At 41.2% G+C, this 25,627-nt stretch overlaps 1 protein-coding gene across 4 annotated transcripts; it reads left to right on the top strand.

The window, feature by feature from the left end:
• The first annotated feature begins 2,903 nt into the window (after positions 1–2,903).
• SHISAL2A (shisa like 2A) lies at positions 2,904–23,258 on the top strand. 4 transcript variants are annotated; one of them, XM_057413550.1, is made up of 5 exons: positions 2,913–3,309; positions 11,209–11,348; positions 17,456–17,538; positions 22,416–22,576; positions 22,739–23,258. In XM_057413550.1, exons 1-3 carry the CDS (start codon positions 3,128–3,130, stop codon positions 17,485–17,487), a joined length of 354 nt encoding a protein of 117 aa, XP_057269533.1. In that variant the 5' UTR covers positions 2,913–3,127; the 3' UTR covers positions 17,488–17,538; positions 22,416–22,576; positions 22,739–23,258. The 4 variants fall into 4 exon arrangements, with proteins under 4 accessions (XP_057269535.1, XP_057269533.1, XP_057269534.1 ...); XM_057413551.1 differs by lacking the exon at positions 22,416–22,576 and adding an exon at positions 17,735–18,809; XM_057413552.1 differs by lacking the exon at positions 22,416–22,576 and having other exon boundaries at positions 2,904–3,309; positions 11,299–11,348.
• The last annotated feature ends 2,369 nt before the right edge of the window (positions 23,259–25,627 follow it).

Here is a 25,627-nt window from a genome sequence, read left to right as displayed (position 1 = left end):
CAGGTAACTCAAAGTTCATTTCTAATGCTTTATATAAATAATTCCAAATAATTGAAGAACAGAGCATGTCAATTATTCTCACCCAAGAATCATGGCAAGTACAAATTAATTGCATTGTATAAATGAGTATACTAATTGATATAAAAAGATTTTGGCACTTCATAACATTTCAGCCTTCTTTGGAGACAAATTTCATTAAGTTTGGAGAAAGAAACCACCCTTACTTCAACTCCAACTGAGTTCTATCTTATACTCAGTCAGTACAAGTGGAAGATTGTGTAAGACTGATCATTAAACTGTGATAAGTAACTTTATTTGTTCCAAATCAGTGTTGTAATAATTCCAAGTAGAAATTGTTACATGGGTTCTGAAAAATAAGAGAAAAATGTCCAAAAGTAAAATAACATGAAATACAAAACCAACTGAGAATGTCCTATATTCCTAAACATCTCTTGACTACTTGATTTGGGAATACTCAAGTTGAAAAGATGATTTGAACCCTTCTGGATTCAACTGGCTGATAAATCTCTTTTTACCCTGGTGGTTGAATTCTGGTATGAACAGGAAACAAAGAAAGGATAAGTTGGAAAATAAACAACAGAGGAATAAGGGGAATCACAAAGAAAAACAAGGACAGGAATTCAGGTTTTTGAACAAAATAGCTATTAGCAACTGAACAAGATGCATGAAGACATTTCAAAAGACAAATACCTGTTAGACTGGAATTAGATGTTCCTGCACCCCAGGAAGTTGTAGGACTTACATGAGTTCTCTCTTTTCAACACAGTATTATTAACCTCACCAAGTCTTGAATCAGACTCTGAAACCATGACATTTACCACTGTATTTGGTTTGGGTTTGTTGTTTTTTTTTGTATTTTCTTGAATGTCTTCTGCTTAAACTTAGCTGGAGAGCAAGGTCTCTACAGCTATGCTGCCTGCGGGGCTGTCAATCCTGCAGTTAGCTGACTGGTGCTTAAACACTATCTGGCCAACAAACTGATGGCTTTTGAGCTGAGGTTCACCCATCCTTCCCTCACTAGAGACTCTTTTCTCAACCACAGAAACACAGTCCCCATGTCTTTGAAAGGCAAAGCTACTGTATTGAAACAAAACTCACTCTGAATCAAATGACCAGGAGCTTGATCTTTAAAAAGGACCTCAAGTATCACAAAAGTCATTATTAAATGCTAACACGTAGTGACACTACTGACATAACTGAGGTTAAAAGGCTGCTTTCTAATAGAGTATTTTCCTAACATACATTCTAAATAAGTTAATCCTCAACTTTACCATAAAATAATTGATCTGATTAAATCTGATTTCGTCTGAAAAACACAAGTGATGCAATTACAACTGTCACAAGATCTGATGGCAATCTAGCCTTTTTCCTTGTTCATGTCCAATACTCATTGATTCCTCCTGGTCTTCTTTACTTGACTCTGCTCCAGCCACATCACTGTCATTCATCCTCTCACTTTGTACAGTGCAACTTCAAGCACTGAGCCTGGTTTTGAGGTCCCTAAGGTAAAATTCTCAAACTGCTCAAGCTTAAGGCACCCAGCAGTTGAGTAATTTGACTCTTCCCTGACTATTCATATATGCATCTAAATATTAGGAAGGCAAATCTGTAACGCAGCAGATAGACCCTGACTGAATTTCTGACTTCAACTGGTGCTAAGTCAAGGTTGATTTCACAGAATAAAATCAACCAAGCAACTGGAGAATATTTATACTTTCAGCAAGTACAGTCAAACACCATAACATAGGGGGACTACATGTCATGCTGGAAGATATCTGTGTCAGGGCTCTAAGTGACCACTATCAGCCCCTGACCAGCATCACCTGGGTCCCCATCATACCCACAACCTCTGCTCATTGGTCCAGGAGCCACATTTAAGCTCCTGCCAGGAGAGCCTGGCCTTCTCTAAGGTATACCTGAGGTAGTCTTATGTTCACTGCTGTTTCCTGCTGGCCTGGATTGCTTGCTGGTCCTCCTGGATATGCTTTAGACCTATGCTGTAGGTAACGTGCCTCCTGTCCTGTCTCCCTAGATGGACCCTGGACTTTATATGGTAGCTCACCTTACCTGGGACTGTTGATGGTGCCTGTCACCAGCCTAGAAGTGTTCAGATCCTGCACCCTGGTTGGTGAGGACACTGCCTCTCCCTAAGCTGCCATTGTTCCTGGCTCTTGCTGCTGCCTGGCAGTTAGCTCAATGACATGAAATTCCCACTTGTCTGGAGTTCATCTCAAGGCAAGACCTGAAATTAAAAGTGAAGCGTTGGTTGAATTAATGTGGCCTTATGAGTTCAAGTCAAGCTCTGCTGATACTGCACAGCTTCCCTTTCTCTCTAAAACCCGAGCGTTTCCTTGAGGCAGGTCACTGTGTGGCAAAGCACTTGAGCTGGGCTCTGTTGTAACCTGGAGAGGAGGGCCAGGTCCTTGGAGGGGGTTGTGTCTACCCATTGCTCTCCTGGAAGCTTTTTATTATCCTTTTTTCTGAGTTGCATACAGAGGTATGCATTATCTTGAGCTAAGGTCTACCCACCTTTCCCTCAGGAGAGGACCTTCCATATAATTCACAGAATGACTGTCCGGGGCCCGCTTTTAAAACTGAAAGTTGCTAAAAGGAAATGCTCTCTTAAGTGTAGGATACCGGTCTCTCAGAAACACTGACTGTTACGTGGTGGTTTTACCTCTCATAAAGCGAAGGTGTGATCTCTCTTAACTCCCTTCTTGCTTTGGCTGTCCTGAGGCCCCACCGAGGCTAATGGCTAAGGGCAGACACCTAAATTATCTCCTCAACGTGGGACCGATCGCTGAGGGGAAACCAAGCCCGAGGGAGAGACGCTGCGGGCTGCCTTTGAGGTGAGTCCCCGGGGGGACCTCAGCCCCTCTCCCTCCGTCCCCGAAGGGCGGGAAGCGCTCCGCGCCCTTCCTCACCTCAGGACGCGGGCGGCTCCTGCCTTGCGGCGACCCCTCACGGGAGGGGGGGGGCGGTGGCTCCCGCCCGCCGCCAGCGCAGCCCCCTGCCCGCCCGAGCTCCGCCCGCTCGCCGCCCCACCTCCCGCCCGGGTGCCGCCGGAGCCGAGGAGCCGGGCAGCCCGGCGGGTGACCGCTGCACCATGAGCGCCGAGTGCAGCAGCTACCTCAACGCCGACAAGGTGCTGGTGAGCGGGTTCAGCTGCCCGCGGACGGGCGGCGACGCCAGCGCCGTTTACTGCTGCGGCTTCCAGGACGTCAAGTACTGCTGCGATGACCCGCACAGCTTCTTCCCCTACGAGCACAGCTACATGTGGTGGCTCAGGTAGGGTGCTGCCCGGTCCCTCATGGCGGGTGGTGTGGAGGCTCGACGGCCCCGGGGGGTGGGAGACCTGCGGTCGCCCGAGCTTGCCTGAGGGTTTGTTTCTGAGGGACTTGTAGCCTTTGTCCCGCTGAGAGTAGCGGCGGAGCTGCAGCTGCTGCCGAGAAAGAGTTCTGCTTGTGGCAGGGTGGTTTCTGACGGAAAGAACGTGTGGTTTTGGTAAGGAAACGCTCCGTGCCCGTGTGCAGAGCATCCCTCCGACTTTTCGGTGTGAGGTGAGCTGCTGGCTCGGGGCCTGAGCGTGTAAGATGCTGTGTGAATAAAGTTCCCGATGACTTCAGCTACTTTTCTGTGTGTTTAAGGTCAAGCACTACATAACTTTCATCTTGGAAAGTGGCAGATAATCAGACTTGTGCTCTTCTGTGTCCATCTATATATCCCAGTTCATCTCCAGCAGTGGCAGAGCTGCACACACCCAGCCTGACTGCTCTCTGTGCCCCATTCCTCTCAGGCTCTTCAGCGTCCACATGTCAGGGTGTTTGTACACTTCTGCATAATGATTCCGCTGTCTCTTTATGGACTTATCTAATGATTTTGTCTAACCCCTGTCTGGACTTGCTTCTGCTGCCTACTTCTGCAGGTCTGGTGGCAGCACTCACTACCTGCTTTATGAAGATACATCCTTTACTCTGTTTTTTACTGTTTCCTACTATTTTTCTGGAGTACCCTCTAGCATTTGTATTGTGAGATTTCGTGAACAGCAACTGCATGTTCTATTTCTGCACAACGTTCAAAATTTTGTTTGGGGTATCAGTTGGGAGCATTCATCCCTCCAAATTGAACAATCTTAATCCTTTGGAGTTACCATTAAGGCAGGTGCTATGTTGCACTGATAATTTTAGTTGCCTCTCATCCGTTTTGAGCTCCACAGTGCTGCTCTCAGAGGGACAATCTGGAGCTGCCTTCTGAAGGGGTGGGTGTAGCAAGGTTTTGCTACAGGGACAAAATGCTGCCTTTAATCCTGCTCTCAAAATCCTTTTTGTTGGTGGCCAGCGCTTTCATGTCTTTGCCTGCTGGTGCACATTGAGTGTGATTTCAGTGAGCTATCACTGATGTCTCTCAAACTTTTGCTGAGTTCAGAATGGCTAGATCCAAGTTCACTGTCCTGTAGGCTTGGTTTATGTTTGGTTGTACATTACATTATGACACTGAAGTTCATCTACATCACTTTTGCCTGCTCACTCAGTTTTCTGTAAGTCTTGTAGCATTTGATTGCTTGCAGAGGCTTAGGATCATCAGAAACTCAGGTTTCATTGTTCTCCAGGTCATTGATGGAAGACACTGAAGAAAGTCTCAGAACTGATCTCTGAAAGCTTTTCTTTATGTTCAAGACAATTCAGCCGTGTGCTTCATACTTTTAAGCAGTCTTGAATCTGTAACAAAACCTTTTCCTAATCCTGCATCAGTTCAATCTTTTTAGACCCACTTTCAGTGTGGGGATTTTCCAAAGGCTTTTTGAAAAATCTGTCTGCTGGGTTCCTTTATCCATCTGCTTGTTGACACGTCGTGGACTCCAGCAGGTTATCAAGGCAGCATTTTCCACTTGTAGTAATACTGACTCTATAATGAAAGATTTTGCCAGGAAGCAGTGAGTGCCAGCAGCTTCCTGAGAGCAGAGTGTGGTAATAAGATGGATGGGGGTAGTGGCTTCATTGTCAAAGGACTGGTTTCTTGTATACAGGTGGGGTGATTCTGAGACAGACCTGGGAATCATAGCTTGGAGGTAAAAGTCAGGGTCAGATACAACCCAGATGTGCTCAGTGCCTTGTTGTAACGGCCCTGATGCTGTGTTTATCTCTTGGCTTAATGGTATTATTCCTTTTTTTTACAGACCTTTCTGTCTTGCCAAGGGTGGAAATCAGATTTACTAGTCTGTAGTTCCTGGGTTCCCCTCTAGAACCCTGTTTTAGGTTTGAGTTATGCTCCCAAGCTACCAGTCCTCTGACAGTGTCCTTGCTGTAATGATGGGTTGCCTTGGGCAGCAGTTTTTCACTTTCACATGTGAATTTCTTCAGGGCTCTTGGGTAAATGCTATTGAGTACTGTAGGCTTGCTTTCATTTGATTAGTCTTATCTACTATTTAATGTATAGTTATTTAAAGCCTGGTTAAAGTAGTCAGCTGAATGTGGGAAATCTCCCAAGCTATCCACAGCTGTGACTGGCACAGAATTACTCAGCTTCTCTGATGTGAGAAGATATCCCTGAGAGTCCTCTTTTACACTTTTCTCATTAAACAGTATCCATACTGTTTTAATGTTACATGATCTTTTTGCACAGTCTTGGGCTATTTTGGTCACAGGAAAGCTTCCCAAAATGGCAGAACTACTGAAAGATTAAGTTAATTTTGCTCTTGCATCTGGATGAGATGTTGCAGTGAAGACTGTTAAAACTTCATCTTTTCAGAAGGCACCTCAAAGAACTGAATCCTATGAGAGGCTTTAATGAAGCATCTCTGAAGGATCTTCCTTTACAAAGAAGTGTGACTGCTTGGCCTATACCTAGGCCATAAATTTGAAAACTTAAGGATTTGTAGTTTTTTTTTCTCTCTGTGATGGCCTTAAACTACTGAAAGGATCTGAGGAAACTGCAATTGATAGGGTTTTGGTTGTGCTTAACTTCTGCCATAACTGTGAAGAGATGAATAAATACAATTTACACATCTAAGCAAAATTACAGAAGGGTTTTCCAGTAACAAATCACAAAGTTTAGTTGCTAACACACTGGAAACCCTATGGTATTGCAGCACTTTGGAAACTGGATACATTTGTACATGATAGTTCCCTTAGGAGTTTAAGGAAAACATAAAAAACCCACCGTAACAACAATATATTAAAGTAGTACTTCAGGTGCTTCTTATAGCCTTTGAGGACATGCTTTTAAGACTTGAAACCCTTAAGACTTAAAACTATTCAAGAGTTAGCCAAACCAACCAAGGTAAGTCTGGAGATTGAATGTACTGAGGAAGGGAAAGGAGCTGGAAGCTCTGATGGGGTTGCAAGATCTGCTTTACTCCAGAACTTTAAGTTTCTCATTCTAAATCTGTCTTTGCTTGACTTGCCACTGATATGAAAGCAGCGAATGAACCACGAAGTGGTTGGTGGCATCTCAGGGATTATTTCTGTTTGGTGACACACCATGCAGGATTTGAGGAAACTGTTGCCTATTTCTCTTGTGTTTTTCCTGCTGTGGGAGATGTGTTGCCAGACCACTTAGCAGCCAGCTCTGACGGAAGCAGTTCATGCAATAACCAGCAGCCTAGGCAACCTGAAGCAATAGTTGCCTATGCTATTTTTTTTGTCACCAAATCACTGCTGCCTGAACTATGTTCAGAGCTGTATACTGCACTATTTCTTAGCAAAACAGAATCATCTTTCCCCTTCCACTCCTGCAAAAACTGCAGTATTTGACAAGTGCATCTTAATACCTGCTGTATTAGGAGCTGCTGGACAATCATAAATGACCTTTGAGCAACTTTGACACCTTTCGTATTATCCTCTGAATTTATTGTCTGTGATACTATTAATTTCTCATGCCTTTTTTGTTGATACTTAAACAGTGTAGGTTTTGGGTTTGTTTTGTTTTTTGCCAAGATTCCTTTCCTGCATTTCTTGTAAAGCTGATATCAGCAAAGAAGAGTGAAGAATATTTTTTTCTCTCTTATAGCAGTCAAAAGCCCATGGAACAGGGAAGGGAACATTAGGAAAAGTCAGGGGTGTACAGAATTCATAGACTCATAGAATCAGCTAGGTTGGAAAAGACCTTTAATATCATCAAGCTCAATCAGAAGGTTGTGTAGCTTTTGAAACCACAAAACACAGGTGCTGTAAAACACTAGTGAGCAGAACACTGAACAGAGCCATGTGCTGAGCGTGCACATGCAGTTATCATGACATCTATTTATACTCCAGAGTTGAGTGGAGGGGGAGGAATGCTGGACATGCGGTATTTGTACTGCTCTGTGATGCAGTTAGGTTCAGTCAGCACCTTTTTTGTTTCTCATTAGTATGAAATATTTTAGAATCATTTTGTCACTGTTCAGTTAAGTTTTAGTTTGCAAATTTCATGGCTTCTTTCAGTATCAAATACAGTTATAGTATCTATTTCAAACCTGTACTTTTTATAAGTTTCATGTCATATTACATACTCTGTTAAAACTCCAGCAGACCGAGTGCAGATTTTATTCAAAGTGCTTTACTAATGAATACTCATAGAACCATTGTGACTCGATGCTGTAGCCTAGCTTTGCTGTGCAGATCTCCAGAAGTCTGTTTTATCTCTCCCAAATAGCAAGTCTTTTGTTCCTGTATGCACATTCCTCCAGTCTCCTGGGAATATTTATCTGTTTGCTTTGCAAATACCATGTACAACATGTCGTTGCAACAGTGGCATTAGGAACATCTGATTCATGTGGATCCAGATGACTTATGAGCATCCTTCCAATGTATCAGTGGACATACTGCATCTGCTTAGTGATATTAAATTTTTCTTAGCTGTTGTTGGCATGGATAGACTAATTTATGGACTAAAAGTAACTGTAGGTGTGTGATGCTGAGCATCCACTGACAGAAATGTCAATGACCAGCATCTCTCTAGGCAGCAGCCTGGGGAGTCTGCTGATGAAGTGGAACCTCTCTGCTCAGTAAAGCCTCTGGCTGTGCAGAGATGTGTGGCAGTGCTGCCAGTGTGTGTGTGTTGTTGGGGCACTTGGTGCAGTAGGAACATCAGTGAAGTGTGTGGTATGACTATTGTAGAAGATTAATTGGGGGGGTTCTGTTCAGTCTGTGTATCTTCTATCAAGCATCACTCATGTTTGAAAAGCTGTGTAAATGCTGCCAGGGTTACCCCGGCCCGCCCTTGCTGTTTTTATGCTAGATCACCATTTTGGGGGTGGATGAGAAGCTTGTTAATGCCAGTTTTTGTTAATGAGACCACAGCTGGGGGCAGAAGTAACTTTTTAGTTTGCTTGTTTAATGCCACACCCTGAAGCCTGTGAATGCTGAGTGGCCTTTAAACACCTAGTGTTTAAGGTAAAGATGGGAAGATGATAAAACATTTTCAGCAGGGACATTCCTAGATGGATATGCAGCGCCATAGTAACTGCTGTAGAATCTAGAGGACATGCTGAAGTGCTGTCTTTATTTTCAGAGGAAACTGGTCATTAAAATGATCAAAGAACATACTTATTTTGGTATTTTGCTTCTGATACCAGTTTTAACTTTTTTAAAAAAGAAAAGGTTATGTTCTGACTGAGAAACTTGAGTATTCAGAGCTGTGGAAGGCATACTAAATGTCTCTAAATTAAGCAACAGCCCTCCACCTCCGAACTTTAACCCCAAATCAACCTTAAAGGACTTGCTAATATATTTTAAGAGGTTGATGGCCTCAGCATGTTGAGAACAATCTGGTGTTGAAATGTGATGTTTAAAACAGTAAGTACAAACTGAATCTTAATTTCCAATTGATTTAGGAAGTGGAATCTGGGGTGTATTTGTTTTTGTGATGCTGATCTCCATGTTTTGGGTGATCTTTTCACATTGCTGCTGAAGCATGACAAATACTTAGTGGCATATAACTGATCATAAGTCCTTGAGCTGTACTAGGAAATAATGTCGAGTTCTTCAGGAACTGCTTTTCTTACCTTTGGCGCTTGTAACTCACAAAGCGTCTTACACAAGCTCCGTAGTAATACGGAAGATGTGTGTGCTATACAGTGCAGAACTGTATTGTATTCTACAACTGCATGGAGGAGATGCCCAAACAAAAACATATAATCATTAATATGTACTCAAACTATTCAGCTTTAGAACAGCTGACTCTGCTTAATGTTTGAATAATGGTGGGCAACTTCTTTTGTCCTGAACTGCAGACTGTTATTTAAATGGAATCTTAAAATAGAGCTAGTACAGACATGACAAAAAAAGCACAGGTACCTGTTTCTGAAGAGCCTTTGGGTTTCTATTACTTCCTCAAATAGATTCAGCTATGGAGATAATTCTTGGTTCAATGGCTGCTCACCTCAGCCTCCTGTAGTGTATTTCTTAGGTTTTGTCTATTTGGGTCAAGGTGTTCGAAGTGAAAATGCATGAGTAAGTCCAGAACCTAGATGACATCTCTGACGGCAAGCTTATATTCAGTTCCATATTGAGCAGAATACTGCTTGCCTGTAAGTTTGGTTTGAGCAAAAAAAAATGAGGAAAAACTTGCTTAATATGAGCATATATACACAAACATAAGAACACTCTAGTTCATGCAGATGATAAATACCATGGAAGATCTGTGTAAGGGTAAAGTTATTGTTTTGAGAACCAATCATTTTGCTCATAACAAATAATTTTAGTTATGCAAGGAGCTAAATGTTGCACAAACTTCATTAATGGATTGGACCAGTAACTGATGAGATTTGTATATTAAAGTCATCCTGATATCTGCTCATCTTAAGAGTTTCTCCTGTAGACATGTCTGTCTACTGGTGTTACGGGAGCTTGGAGAGAAGCTTTGCAGTAGCTTGAATGTAAAATTCATGAAAACATTCCAGGGCACAGTTCTTCTCATATCCCTATAAGGCCATAGTAGAATTGACTTCTCACCGATAGTGATTCTATATAAAGACATTTTTATCACTAGAGGATGGAGTTTGTAGAATTTAAGACATTCATCTCTCTTCTGTCCTTTTTATATCTGTCAAAACTGTAAATATACCAGAATCGTAATATAAGGATTCTCAGTCCTTGGATTCTTATTCATCTGTGACCAAAAGACTCCTGTTTAATTTCACCAGAAATCAGGGTCTTTGGCGTAGGCTGTGGAATAGAGGACTGGAACACTGTAGGTGTCAAATGGCCCAGGAGAGGTTGGCAAATGATAGCTACACTATATTGCAGTCAGTTCGTTATTTCATCATGAAAATTTTATAGTAGGAAAAGAAGGGTTGGAAATAGGGAAACTACTAAAGAGATACCATCTCACTGAATGTTTATGGAAAATTATAAAGTAGCTTCTATCCTGCAGAAGTAGTATCTTCATAAAATCTACATATACAGCTATATGTTTGGCCTCCTGAATAATTAAGGTCCTGTGTAAATTAATTAATCTTTAGTCTTCCTTTTACCCTGACAAGGATCATGGAAGAACTTCTCCAGTCTTGTTTGGTGGCTTATTGCATGCCTAGCATGAAGGCACAACAGTGATCACAGTACTGCACCCTGCTCTACAGAGCTCCTAACAGAACTGAACAATGTGGCTTGCACACTTTTCACTCTGTTTTTTACAGGCATGTCAGCCTTGGTGAGAAGTCTGTGACAAACATGCACTTTGCTTAAAGTGCTCTAACAGGCTCTTCTGGCAATAAAAATGACCTTTCACACTTAAAATATAGCTTTAATAGTTATGATGTTTGAGAAAAAGGAGACTGTATGGGCTGCCTGATCTCTGGAATCCCTCTTTGTGTGTGCATGTGATATAATACCATGCTTATCTGGGAATATACACTGCATTGGAAAAGTTCTTGATCTCACTGATGCCAGTTACTGCATGAAGTTATTTCTGGTTTTCATAAACACAGTTTAAATCAGACTCAGGATTACTATGCGTAGATAAGAGGAAATGTCACCAAGGGCCAGATGTCCAACTGCTGTGTAATGGCATTGATCCTTCCAAGGGCAATGAAATAATTCCAGTTTATGCAACTTAAGTATTGAGCTCTGAACTTCTGAGTATAGTAAAATACATAGTCACTCCCCTGCCTGAGTACAAGGAACCTCCAGATATGATCCTGACCACTGTTTTAAAGGGTATCCCAGGCTGTTTGTGCACTTAATTTCTTTGTTTTTCCTCTCTTCTCAGTGTTGGAGCACTTGTGGGCCTGTCGATAGCAGCAGTGGTCCTCTTTGCTTTTATCATCACTGTGTGTGTTCTCTGTTATTTGTTTATCAGCACGAAGCCACGCAGCAAACTGGATACTGGTTTAAGCTTACAGATGGCAGGTAAGACCAGTTGTTATTGACATACATGATTTGCTGCAGAGATAAAACCTTATTCTGTGTTTAAACGGAATCTAGCAGTGTGTATTTCTCATGGGGACCTCAAGATGTAGACAAGCTATCCTGCTGTTTTACCTTCTGAATGCAATGTATACCAAATGCAAATAAAAAACATCAACACAAGGTCAGTGTATTTATTTAGTAGTGGGAAGAGTAAAGCTTTGCAATACTAAGTAAGGGTGCAACAAATAAGTCCCTTTATTAGAACAAGGTCTAATAAGTTAGTTGCTGTCAGGAGTACATAAACATACAGTAGTGATTTCATTCTAGGAATAAGAATCTCAAAAGACATTTTAAGTGTATTTTCTTGTGACAGGGAGAGATCATTCTTTTTTTCTTTCTGACATAGGATCCAGTCCAAATCTAAGACTCTTTGCTTCAGTCCCAGTAATCCATACCTTTGTGCCCAAACTACATTGGCAGACCCCAGCAGGAGCAGTGCATGTAGCCAGCACTGATGTGGGAAAACCTGTGCTGCTGCTATATTTCACTGCCTTTGTGGAATCTGACTGCAAGTTTTGATGGCAAAAAGCTTCACCCTTTGTCTTGGACTTCCTGAATGTTTAAAAGTGGGTTCCTACATCCACTAAAGCTGTAGGAAGTAAAGAGAATGTTGTACTTAATTAGGCCTTGAAAGTTGAAAAAGGGGAATAATGACCAATGAGTTACTGTAATTGTAGCCTATTATACAGCAGCAGGTCCTCTCCCGAGTTCTAGTTAACACAGTCCACTTCATACCAAACTTCCTGTGTCTTGTTCTCCAAAGAATGCAGGCTTCAGTCTAAAAGTGTTTTGCAGGACCATCAGGAAATGCAATGCCTTCCTTTGGAGCTGTATAAGCTAAGCAAGCTGCTGAAGTGGAAGTCACACATTCAGCAAACTGCTACTAATCTGCAAATTGAAAACTTCACACCATCCTGGAGAGAGCAGAAATCAGACCTGCTACCTAGAGCAATGTAAATAAACTTTTGGGTGGGGTGAGCAAAATGCCTAGTGACGTTTTACAAGATGGTTATATGCTTTTGAACGTGTTGCTGTTTAACTTCTTCCCTCAGGTTTTCCTGTTATGGCATCGGCTGTTGATCCATTGCCAGGACAGTAGTGCTGTTTTTCTCATGCTTTGTATTTTTATGCCAGACATGTTTGGTGTATAAGGAGCTGGAAGGAGGCAGGTGCTCCGCTGCAGCCAAGTGATTTCGTCCTTCTCTACAGACTCGAACCCTGCTGCAGAGCCACATCCTGCTAGGGCATTAGAGATTATTCCTTTCTTCCTCCCATGAGGTGAACAACATCCCAAGCTTCCCCACTGATGACCCAGCATTTGTGTAGGCATCCTGTCTCTCATGATTCCAGGTGTTATGACTCCAGGAAGCTGAGAGATCTTTGCTTTTTCCAAAACCTGTGTTGTTTTGAGCTTTATTCAGCCTGCATTGCTTTGTGTTTAAACACTGTTTTGACTTTGCTCTCATCCCGTGTTCTTTCACTTTTATTATTCTGCTTCTTTGGCTGCTCTGAATGACAGTTATTTTACATCTAAATTCTGGTAGCTTTAGCTGTTGATGAGGTGGGTTGCCAGAAATTGAAAGCCAGTCACTTTGCCAGGGTTGAGAAATCTTGAAAATGTTAAAGGATTTCACTGACAAGCCGGAGTGCTTTCCTTCATCATACTGGGTTTTCTTTAGCATGGTAGTCATGCAAGGGCTGAGCATCTTACAAGATGACTGGTTAGCTGCTTTCAGGCCTGGGGAACAATAAAAGCAGCCTTTTTTTTTCTTCTTTCAGTTCTTCTGAGATTTGAGCATAATCATATATAGGCAATAAAAATGAATTAAAAAAATTGAAACAGTTTTCAGAAGCTGCAGAAAATGTTAGGCCTGAGGACCATATATTTTAACTGTGAACTCTGCTCAGCCCTGCTTTTTCTGGGCTAGCATAATCTGCTGTTCAGACAAAAGCTGCATCACACATCAGGTGTTGTGCATCATCTTTCCCCTTGGAGCATTCAGAGAGCACTCATTCATAAAAGCAATATTTTTTATTATATTCAATTTCACTGATAATACATCAGCTCAGTTGGAGCTTTGTATTTCATTAAACATAAAATTGATTATTGTATGCCTTTCCTCCTTCATGCAATAGTCAAAGTTGGTCATTGTTCCGTGGGCTCATCCAAGATGTCCTAAATATAGAAGTAGAATTGCTGACTTTTTTACAGAAGTGACTTCAAGATTGATCATGAATCTACCGATAGAGTGGATGTGCAGCCTTTGTTAAAGCTTCTGAGTTCAAAAAGTACATTGCCTATTATTTGCCTGTATTTAGTCTTGAACAAATGGTCTTTGGTGGCATCAACACAGATATTATATATGGGGTTTCTGAGTTAGCCAAGCATGTTGTTAGCCCTAGTAAATATTAGCATTTTAATCTGACTTGAATTTCAGGAAAAATGAGCTCAGTCACTGGTGTAGACTACTTAATGTTCTACTCATTTCTATTTCTAGTAGCATAGTGTAGAGTTGATCCCTTATGTGCAAGACTGTGTCCAGGCAAATGAGAAGATCCCATATCTCAAGGACTTTACAGTTTAGTTTCTTAACAGATCTACTATTTCTCAGTAAAAAGCAGCAACATACTTTATGTATTGAAACAAAATCCTCTCCTTTATAGGCCACATCTCAGCCCTTTATACATTGTTTATTTATTGTTTGCACTCTGCTTTAGGGTGTGAGGTTCACCTAGGGTTTGGCTTGTGAGTTATAATGGTCTGCCTTTCTAAAGTGTCAAAGTACTTCAGTTTTAACTCTATCCTCACAGCTACCTTTCTGAAGTAGGGAGAAGCTATTAGCCCCATCTCACAGAGACATAACTGCAGGGAAGTGTCATATTTTTAATGCTTTGTGTGTCAGTTCAGACATTAATGTCCAGTGGAATTTTCAAAAGGCATCACTAACCAGAAGCCCTTGGTCCTTTTGCTTATGATATGTCAAGACTAGCTTGACACTGAAATTTTGTGGTACAGAGAATTGAGCCATGCTTTTTGAGACCAAGGGGAGTATTCAAATCATTGGAGCATACTTTTTCTTAGTATAGTGAACTTGCTTTTTAGTCATAAAAGTTGCTCAGTGAGCTCTTTCTGAGAGAAAGGATTTTTTCATTGTTTCTCCCATTTGAAGGCTAGGGACCTATAAAAGTGTTTCTTGGTAAACAAAAGCCCCAAAGAAATCCAAGCCCTGCGAATGCAAACTTTATGGATTTTCCCAAGGCAAAAGGGAATTTGGTCATCCACTTTGTCCTCCTAATCAAAAAGCTTCTCTTTATGCAAAAGGTTTATCCGCTTTAAAAGGTAGGGAACTAGGGAGTCACAAGATTGCAAGTGTTTTGTTAAGGCTGAGTGAACGATGCTAGAGCATCTAGGGGAGATGAGGAGGACTGCATCAAGTTGACATAATTGGCAGGAGAGGAGAGATAAGCAAGCAGAAAAGGAAGAATCTAGAGGCATATCTGCTGCTCAGCTCTGGGAAAAGATGCACATGTGCTTCTCTGGACCACGCAGCTGATAGGAGAGGAGTGGTCACCTCTGCTGGCCCCTTAGAATGGGTTTTGCTGCCAGAGGTAAAAAGGAAGATAGAGACTTCCCTCCTTGGTGACCCAAACAGTTTGTAAATGCATTTTCTGAGTTGTCCCTGTGTTTCAGCCAGAATTAGTCCAGGAGGACCTTTGGGGCGAGGTGTCCTATACCACTGCGAAGTGAGAATAGCAAATTAGATTTTATGATGGTAACTAACATTTTCCTTTAAAGCTTAACACAAGAAGACCTCTCTAATGCATTCAGAGTCAGACAGCAGGGACCTTTGGGTTGGAGTGTGAAGAGAACTGTGGCCTTTTAAATTACTCCTAAGTGCTGGGGAAAAATCTTCTTTAATAGAAGAGATTAATTCTGTGTTCTTACACAGCAGTGACATCATAGTATGCAAAAGTTCATGGTTTCATTTCATAAGGAAAAACTCAGCTCAAAAAATAGCCAGATGACCTTCCTGTCCCTATTTCTCTCCTTAATTGTGATTCCTCACGGGACACTCTTCAAATATACAAAACATTCGGATATTTTGATGAAAAAGCACTGAACTCTCACATTCTCCTGCTTAGCTCTGTAGTTATCTGACTGTTGGTTCTGAAACCAGAGCTGCTGTCTGAATTCAGTGACACTGTGCTTGTGTTTTGGATTATGCATTGATAGCTTTGCTTTCTAGGCTTATCAGTAATTTCCTCTATGTGGTCTTTCTGCAGCTGGCCTTAAATTTTCCCTAGTTAGGCCACCTTTTTCTTTGCTAGCCATCTGCCGCAGGTACTTGTATATGGGGAAAATCAGCCAAATGAGCTCAACTTTTAGAAGAAAATAAATCCAAGCACCCCCCCCCACCCCCACCCCCCCCAAGATTATTTCTTGTCCTTTAGGAAATAAGGAACTTTCCTATTTTGGAGCTGGGAATTCAAATTTAGTGGAAGGGTAGCATTAGCTCGAAGTTCTATCGCTAGGAAAAATTAGATCTGGAAATGTTTAAATTGGACTCATTAGCTTTTACATTTCCTAAACTTTCTTGTAACAGTGAGGCTTTTGCAGCTCATCGAGTCAGGTTTTATGCTGCAAAGATACCCATAGATGCTGTAAGCTGGTTTAGATACAAAATGTAGACAGAGCTCAAAACCAGTCTTCCTTCCTCTTATAGCTGATTAGGAATTTTATAGTTTTGCTTTTTGGGTTTCTTTTGATCACAGCTGAACTAACTCACTGAAAAGACTTGGTTTCAACTAAGATCTTGGCTTAAATATTATTTTAGAGTTTTTGAACTGTCAAACTATCAAATTCCAAACTGCAGGTTTTTTCAATTCAAACAAAATAAAATGTAGCTTTCAAAACCCCTCAAAATGAAGTAATTCCTTTGCCTAATTTGCTTGGTTCCTTTTTATTTTTTATGTGAAAATACTAAAATTCTCAACTATTTAGCACTTTTGGTTACAGGAACTTTTTTTAATCCCTTGCCCACAAGCTTTCTTGGACAGAAGTACCCTGCCTAGTTATGCTTCTCTCTCCTCTTTCTTTCTCTTTAATCTCTGTGTTGCCCAAGCAGTGGGAAACTGGAAAATGAGGTCAGACAGTGCTGGACTTGAGGCTAATGGGAAATATGGGGAGCCAGGCATGGGGAGAAAACTGATGAGATCCATAAGGAGACTTGGATGAGAAGGTGGAGCAAGGAGAAGTTTTGGAGCCAGTAGATAAAGAAGAAATTTCAAGGGCCTGGGCACACCTGGGAAGGTGTGGAAGAAGGATGGGGCTAATGGGGTTGAGAGCAGCACCAGCAGGAAAGCAGATGTCTGTCAGTGGCCTGGTAGAAGATTAATGAACTGTTACTTGTTTTAACCTTTGAAGTTGTGCTCTGAAAACCAACACTCAACTACTGCTGAGCTTCAAAGTCCAACACTGAAAAGATGGGAGATGCCAGAATTTAACTTTTCCTGGACAACAGGTGAAATGCCTAATTAAAAATTGCTTTATTTGCAATTTTTCCCTTTAATCTTTCTAAAACCAAGGGTTACACTTCTTTCATGCCAAGATAAATTGTGAGCCTCCCCCCATGCAGTGCTTTGGGGTCATTGGGTGGAAGGTGCAGTGAAAGCAATAGTGACTGATCACATTTGGAGCAGGATGAATGTTTGAGATTTCTGATCTATTTTCTTGAATACAGGAAGTTTTTCTGCCTTTCCTTTAAGGAGACACTCTGATATCCTGCTATAAGTCCTTCATATACCACAGTACTGTACCTTAAGTTAATTTTCATCTTAATGTTTATTCCTTTTTAACACAAGTTATTAATTGCAGCCTCGCAGAGGCTTAGGAACAGAAAGTAGAATAGCTCTAGTTTATTCCATCCTCTAAAAACTGTAGAGGAAGATTCCAGGAACTGTGTTTTCTCTGGTACATCTGTATGTTACTACAAAACTGAAGGAAGAATAATGCTGTTAGTTTTATTAAAAATGCTTTTGTTTTACAGACAGTGAGACCAGAGGGAGTTCAATATGTTAAAAAAGAAACAGAGGCACTGGATGGATTCTACCAATGGTGTCATGAAAATAGGTACAGTGAGAACATTTATTTTTCCTCTTACTCTATTGTATTTGTATACCCCCTGATTTGTTTTATATGTGATGATGCAGATACGATAAGCATTTTTCAAAATGCCATGAACCTTTATGTGGGTTTTTAGCTTTCTGAAAAGCACTAGCAAACTGCCTATGAGTTGAGTCCTTATATATGATTCTGTATCATACAGTCCTTATACATTGCCCTGATGCTGACCTTGCACAGGAGTTTCTGCAGAGACTTGAACACAGTCCTTCCACAGAGAAATCTCTTCTTACTGATTTACTAGTACATGAATATTCCATCGTGGCTGTGCGCACAAGAGATTACATTCCCCTTATGCTGCCTTTGGCCTTTTCCTGATGCTGTCCTGGATGTACCAGAGCATATTAAGGAGGCAGCCCTCGTAACTTATCATTTAAAACAAATTGTTTAGTGATGAACTGCTAGAAAGGCTCCTGTGTGACCAAGGGTAAAAGCAGTGAACTGTCTGGTGGGTTGTTTAGGTTAGCATCCCTTGATTCCTGGGGATGCTATCTACAAGTGCTGAGTCAAGTCTGATAAAGAACTGAAGAGTATTATCTTGCAAAAAGTGAAGTTTCATATACTGACTTGATTTTTGTGCTGAAATCATGTTTGAAGATCAAACTGCCTATGGCACAGACCATGCAAAATAGTATTTAAAATGTATGCCAGTACGGGTGACTTCTACTTCAGACTTAAGAGGAATTTATGAATAATGCAAAAGATTTCAGATGGAATGAAACGTGCATTTTACTTTCTGTAGGGGGTGAAAGCTCATGGCTAAACAGCCACAGAATGTGAGAATAGCTGTACATCAGCAATGTCTGTCACAGGGGAAACAAAAATAAGTGGGCTTGTTTGCTCAGCAGCTGTTAGATGAACAGGAAAGTAAATGTGCCAGAGTTCCTTGCTTCGTGTCTTTTCTCTTGTACCCTTAAAAAGAAAGTCACCCTGTGCATTGTAAGTGCAAATGCGTCTTTCTCAAGCACTATTATCAGTATAATAGGTTGGTTTGGGCTGCTTGTCCTCATGCAAATACTTCAGTGTAACAAAAACTCATTTTGAAACTTCCATCTCCACACTTATTTTTTTCTTACTGCTGTTGCAAATGAAACGGCTTGTGGAACTAAAATGCCACAGGAAGACTGAAAAGGATCCTGCAGTCAGAAAGCCGTCTGTGGTGAGAAAATCCACAAATATCTGAGGCAGGCGCTAGGTGCTGAGCTGAGACCTCAGTTCAGGTCTGAATGTGACATTGCTTTCTCAAGGCCATGAGCCTTTCATTTCCTCATGCTTCAGCTTGCCTGTCTTCCACCATGTCATAGAGACTAATGTTTATGGAGTGCCCTGAAGTGTAGCCTGCACTATTGCTTGCAGGGAGCGAATTGCAAGGCCAGTTGCAGAGGATTTCATTGTAGGGGTTTCAATGCGCATAATCCATAAGGACCAAAAAAATGAGAAGCTTGTTTTTGTGGATGAATTATCCAATTATTTTTTTGTTGGCAAAATGAAGCTGGTATCGTCATGAAGACTCAAAATACTTGAGACTTTTCGCGCTAGAATCAGGAAAACTATGCCCTTAGCCTGTGAGCCTTTTTGCTTGCAGATCAAGAATGGAACAGCTGGGAACTTTCTGTGAAAATGAAATGGGAGGCAAAGATCTTTTCTGAACTTCAACAGATTATCCCATAAAGTGTTGGTAGAAATTCCACACCTCTACCTGTTTTCTATCCTCTGCTTTTCATGTAGTCTGCTTGTTGAAGATTTCATGCCCTCACCTGTTACGGAGACCCCCACAGTGCAGTGATAAGCCAGAAAGTCCACCAGTGGCTGTAAGCCTTTCACTGCTGTGAGAAAGCTCCATGTGGCAATTAGATTTGATTTAGCATGCGTACTTACTCTGCCAAATTCACAGGGTTTTAATGAGGAAGAGGACCCCCTACACCCTTGCAGCTGATGTAGCTCAGCACACAATTCAAGCCTGTTTGCACGATCTTTTTTTCCAGCAAAAGGGCAAATGCAACTCTTATCTTTGAAAAGGGAAAATAGAGGAAGGAGGCAGTTGGAGACATCGCTTCTAACTTGGAGTGGTAATATATCAAATTATTAAACAATCGAGTTACGCATAAAGAAAAACCTAACACAGATCTCATGAAGGCAAATCATGACAAACCAGTCTAATTTCTCTCTTTGTCAAGGTAATTTTGCCTGTCAGAGGAGTGGGAACAAGTGGTTCATAAAGACTGCAGGTCTTTATGAAAAGGCAGTCAAAGACAAGTTTTCTGTGGCTCATTCTCAAACGCATTTTCAGAGGGAAGGATGCCTCAGTACTCCATCCCAGTTGAGTAGTAAGAGCTTGACTGAAGGACTAAAGAGCATATGTATAAAATTTATGATGGCACCACCCTGAGATGGGTTGCAAGCCTTTGGGGGTAGAACTGCCTTTCAGAGTTATCTCAGTGCTCTGGAGAAATGGTCTGAAATCAAAAAGGTGAAATACAATGAAGATAAAAGCAAAGTGCTGTATTTAAAAAGGAGAAATCAAATCCCCAAGTTATACCTAAGGGAGATTAACTAAGTAGTGTGTGTGTGGGGGAAAAACTGTCTTGGGGTTTACAGTATGCCATACACAGAATATTGATGTTCTGGGGTCTTTTAGTCTGCTGTATCAAAGAGGGGAACTGTATATAGGATGTAAGGTAGTAATTTGTTCCAGTTAGTGCTGGCAGTGTCTCTAACAGGAATGCTTTTAGGTATTGATATACTGGAGAAAAGAGAAAACTGAGGTAAAGTATTTAGGTTTTTGAATGGCAGGACAGACTTAAGTGCAGAAAAGATGAGTGACAGTGTTCAGTTGTTCAGTGTTCAGTGACAGGACAGTGAGTATCCTTCATGTCTGTGGCAGGCAGGGTAAGTACTGTGCTGAATTTCACTTTGAAGTAGATCTGGATTTAGTAATAGAAAATCTTCCAAACTATAAGGGCAGTAGTAGTACTGGACCACCCATTGGTCAGTACCAATGTGTGGTACTGACCACCGCAACAACACACAAGTTGTCCCACTGGGCAACTTGTGGGACTTTCTTCCAAGGCTATCTTGAACAGGTTAGACTGAAGGATCTCTTCAGCCTTTGTGTGGGGCTGTGAATTAGCCCCAGGGATCCCATAAGCCACATCAATAATCCCTGGCTTTCGCTAGACTTCCAGGTCTGGGAAGGAAATATGTGTCAAGCTGCTGTGAGTAGCGAGAGTCTTGGATGCTATGTCAGGCTGTGTGTGGAACTGGCCCTAGTCTGGAGAAGAAGTGATGGCCATAACAGGAATGTCTGAGATCCCTTCTGGTACGGTATTTAAGCAGAAATGCTGTATGCAGAGATAGAGTAGACTATTTCAGTTGGAAGGGACCTATAGCAATCATCTAGTCCAACTGCCTGATCACTGCAGGGCTGCCCAAAAGCTAAAGCAAAGTATTAAGGGCATTGTTAAAATACCTCTTAAACACTGACAGGCTTGGGGCAATGACCACCTCTCTAAGAAGCCTGTTCCAGTGCTTGACCACCCTCTTGGTAAAGAAATACTTCCTAATGTCCAGACTAAACCTCCCATGGTGCAGCTTTGAACCATTCCTACTGATATGATGTTATTGTATACCAAGAAGAAGAGGTCATAGTATCATGAAATCACAGAATGGTTTGTGTTGAAAGGGACTTTAAAGCTCATCCAGTTCCAGCACCTGCCATGGCAGGGACACCTTCCACTAGAGCAGCTTGTTCCAATCCCTGTCCAACCTGGCCTTGAACACTGCTAGGGATGGGGCAGCCACAGCTTCTCTGGGCAACCTGTGCCAGCATCTCAGCACCCTCATAGATCACTTCCTCAGAAAGGTGTACAGAGCTATGAGGTTGCCCCTCAGCCTCCTTTTCTCCAACCTAGGCAAGACCAAGGTCCTTAGACACTCCTCACAGGACATACCTTCCAGCCCTTTCACCAGCTTTGTTGCCCTCCTCTGGACTCACTCGGTTACCTTAATCCTTCTTAAATTGTGGGGGCAAGGCCTGCACACAGTACTCAAGTGAGGCTGCACCAAGTCTAAATACAGAAGGATGATCAGCTCTTGCCTGGCTGGTGATATTGTGTTTAACACAGCCCAGGATGTGGTTTGCCCTCTTGGCTGCCAGGGCATGCTGCTGATTCATGCTGAGCCTCCTGTCAACCTGATGGCAATACTGGGGGAGGGTACAAATCTAAGTTTATATGTATGTCTTGTGTGTTTTTATTTAGGTTGGTCAGAAATGTATAACTATCCCCAGCACCTTAAGCAGAATAAAATCTAGGATCTACAGAAGTATTACTGGTAACTTATCTAAGCATCATTCTTCTCGATGAACCGGCATTGGAAGTGATGTTCTTTGCTGGTTGTGATGCTGTTTGCTGCTAGTTGCCATCTGCCTTGAAATCCAAGATCGCACTTCAGAACTTCTGTCAGTAGCTGAATTTGCTGAGATTTTCTGGCTAGACTTCAGTGCATGTCCATTGTTTTTTTGCATATCCAGGCAATCTGCTTCTAAACACAGCTGTACCAGCAGCTGTTGTGCTTCACCTCAGAAGCAATCCTGTTTTAATGAGCAGTGGAGTGATTTCTTTGTATAGAAATCCTTCAGGTGTAGTCTGGAATATGTTTTGGTATCCTTCAAGATTAAAGGCACACATTGTATGTCTATCATAAAAAGAAAAAGAAGAAATGTGTGGAATAATGTAGATATTAATGATGCATATTCCAGGAAGCACTGCATAGAAATGTTAGATGAAAGACACATCTGCTAAGCCTTCTTTTTTGTTTTGTTCCAGCACCATTGTGCCTTGAGCCTTCACATGTAAGGTGAAATCCTCACTTTCACAGAGGAGAAGCAACAGCAGATCTACCCGTACATGTACATCCACAGAGGAGCCATTTAATGTTTCATAGTTGTAGTGATGCCCTTCAGAGGTGCAATTTTTTGCATGATAAAGTAATGACATGCTTGGAAAGAAGTGATGCCAGTGAAACAGATTGAACTGTGTGGTTTGGTCTAGATTTGTTTGCAGGATCTCCTTAACAATTTTGCTGTGCAGCAAGTTAAAAGGTCTTCCTCTGTTCAGGCTAATTCTAAACTCTGACTGGTATTTTGCAGATAGAGAGCTGCATCCTTCGCAAGGCCCCACCAAAACAAGTTGTTGACAAAGCCAAGTGGCTTGAAGAGATTTCCTGAGCCACAAGGATGGACTGTGACTGTAAGCCACAAGATCCTGACTCACTCTGCCAGAGGAGTTTCCTGGCTGTTACAACCACTGTTGATAACCAGAGGCCAATCTAAAGCTGTGCCAGGATATGTGTTTGTGTATGGTTTCAGTACTGAGAAGTAGTAAACTTTGATTTGCACACACCAGCTCCTGCTGCTAGTCATTTTCATGTAAAATGTTGACTTTACCCTGTGCAGTTCCAGTGAGGTAGCACAGTTGTCAAGCGGAACAGAATCTGGCACACCATGTTGACCAAGCTTTTTTTTAAGCTTTCCCTGTATGCTGTCTTCATGTGGTGTCTCTGCATCACGAATATGATTGTCTTTTAGCCAAGTGTAATTGTTCGGTGCACAAACAGATGTGAACGCAGTACCTCAATAAAATCTGGCATTTGCTGTGTTGTATTCTTAATGTATTGTTTTCCCTCACCTTTGTTTCCTTAAAAGTTTCTCATGGAACCTAAAATTATGTTGATGGAAGAATTTTCCAGCAAAGTAGTGAACTTTTATAGGGAAGTTTTTGATTTCAGTAGCTGTTTTCATTGGAAACAGTAAACACTGAGATGAGTCGAAATGAACATCCACAAATGTTTTGCAGGTTCTACATCAAAATATGTTGGAATATTGATTTTGAAGCAAGTGTTAAAAATTTTCCAAGAGTATTCCTGTTTAGAGCATTACTTTGTCAATGCTGAAATTTCTTCAGGTAATCAAAGGGTTCTAACTTCACATTTTATTTCTCCAGAAGTCTTGGCAATAATCAGCATTGTCTTAGCTGTTTGAGCTTTCAAGTCTTTCAAGCTTCGCCTTGAACTCATGAGCATTAATGATAAAGGATTTCTTTTTATCTTGTGAGGGGTTTTTAAGATCAGTGATCAAAAGAATTCTAAGCTATTTAACCATGCTATTTATTGTTAAGGCAGATCATCCATTCCATTTGCAGATGAAGCCTTAAAATACATACCTACCGCATCAGTTTTGTCTCTGGTTATACTTGACTGCTTTAAGACCAGATCCTTATCTGCTGTTTGGGAGTGACACCCTTGTATGTGATAATGCTTCTTTACAGCTATTTGGTATTCTGCATCAGAAATCCTCTAGTGCTTCCAGTCTGAGATACTCTGAAGTCACATTATTTGTGTGAAATAATACACCAGTGCCTCCAAACTACATGGAGAATGTGGTATATGATCTTTCTATAACTGTTTGCACGTACTATTTCACTAAACTGGGGCTTCTAGAAAATTAAAACCACATTTGATGCACAAAGAAAATCGTTTTATAACAATAAACATAAACCTTACCTTCCAGCCCAGTAACTGCCTTGATTGGGGCTGTCAAAGAGCAGAAGGAAGAGAGATTTATGATTTTTGCCATCTATCCCAGCCCTGAAATACCTATTCCAGAGGCATATGCCTAATTTTAAACCACCAATAAAAGACATAGCAAATGAGAAAGAAGAATTAAGTATTTTCAGCTTCATAAATACTTGAACTTTTGTAGTTTTTACATTTTAAAGAAAGGTATTATGAAATAATAAAAGATACTATCCTGTTTTGTATGTTGCAGATGAAGATACCTTTGATTTTTGTCCATTGGGCAATTTCTACATGCTTTATTTCTCAAATGACAAGATTCTTTTTCCCTCAAATATTAGGCTTTTTATTCATTTTGAGTATCTTAAGATACCAAAATAAAAGAATAAAAGTAAAACCAGAAGGCAAAATAAGCTTCCAATTCTTTGCCTCCATCCAGTGCCTGTTTGTTTTCTGGTACTGTTAGGAAAATCTGTTTTTTTGCACATTTAGCTCAGTATTTTGTAATTGAGGGTTTCTAAATGTCACAAAAAAGTACCTCCCACGTTGGTTTGATTAGGGAAGTCAGTATGCTGTCCGTAACTGCTTTCTAATGTAATGTGCAGTTGCAACAAGGGTGGCTCCCTGTGCTTAATAGACGTAATAAGGTTTAATGTACTTATTAGGCATAGCCCTAATTTTTGCCCTGGGACCATTTTAAGTTGTTTAAATAAGCATAGTGAAGCAAATTCAGGGCTGTTCTGCTACTCTCAGCCATACAGAAGCTGGTTGAACTCAGAGGAGTTGCTATCAGCATTTTTTCTGCAAAATAAAAATGGGAGATGCATTATGTATGCAACAGGCCTCATGACCTATGGGGTATAGAAAGTGTGCTTTGTCTCTGTGCATTTTTAGATACCAGCAAAGTAGCACAAGCAGCAGCCCCTGATTTGGGGCCGGGGTGGGTGGATCTGTCTTTGGAGTCACACTGGCAGAAGTGGCAGCTCAATCCACAGTGTTCTACCTTTCTCATCCCTACCATTCCCTAGATATTTCAATAGTAATAACTAGCTATTTACTTGTAATCTTTAAACTGACTTTGTGTCTAAGCAGAAAATACCTTCTCAATGATCCCTCAATATCAATCAAGTACTTAGTGACTTTAATAATTAGTTATTTAAGTATAATTCCTGAAAGCTTTGGCCTTTGCAATTTCTAAATTATGGAAGAAAGACCACAGAAAACTCAGTGTCACAGAATGAAAATAATGTCTGTTTGAATTGTTTTCCTAACTGACAAATGCTGGAGAGCATCACAATTGTTCCTTTCTTCAAGTTTTGAAGAACATGAGGCAGGGAAAGCATAAGGATCCAGCTACTTCCTGGGAATACAAATGAAGCTTTCACATTTTCACCTCTTGACCTGAAGCTCACACAAATCCCATCTCTCTTAATTTGAGGTATGGAATTCAAAACTTTGTTGAATA

This window comes from Pezoporus wallicus, unplaced genomic scaffold (assembly GCF_028554395.1).
Source record: "Pezoporus wallicus isolate ANWC-B61680 ecotype Strahan unplaced genomic scaffold, APGP_CSIRO_Pwel_v1 contig_13740, whole genome shotgun sequence".
In the NCBI taxonomy this organism is placed as follows: Eukaryota; Metazoa; Chordata; class Aves; order Psittaciformes; family Psittacidae; genus Pezoporus; species Pezoporus wallicus.
The sequence above is the reverse complement of the archived record's forward strand: the minus strand, read 5'-3'. Positions and strand labels throughout refer to the sequence as shown.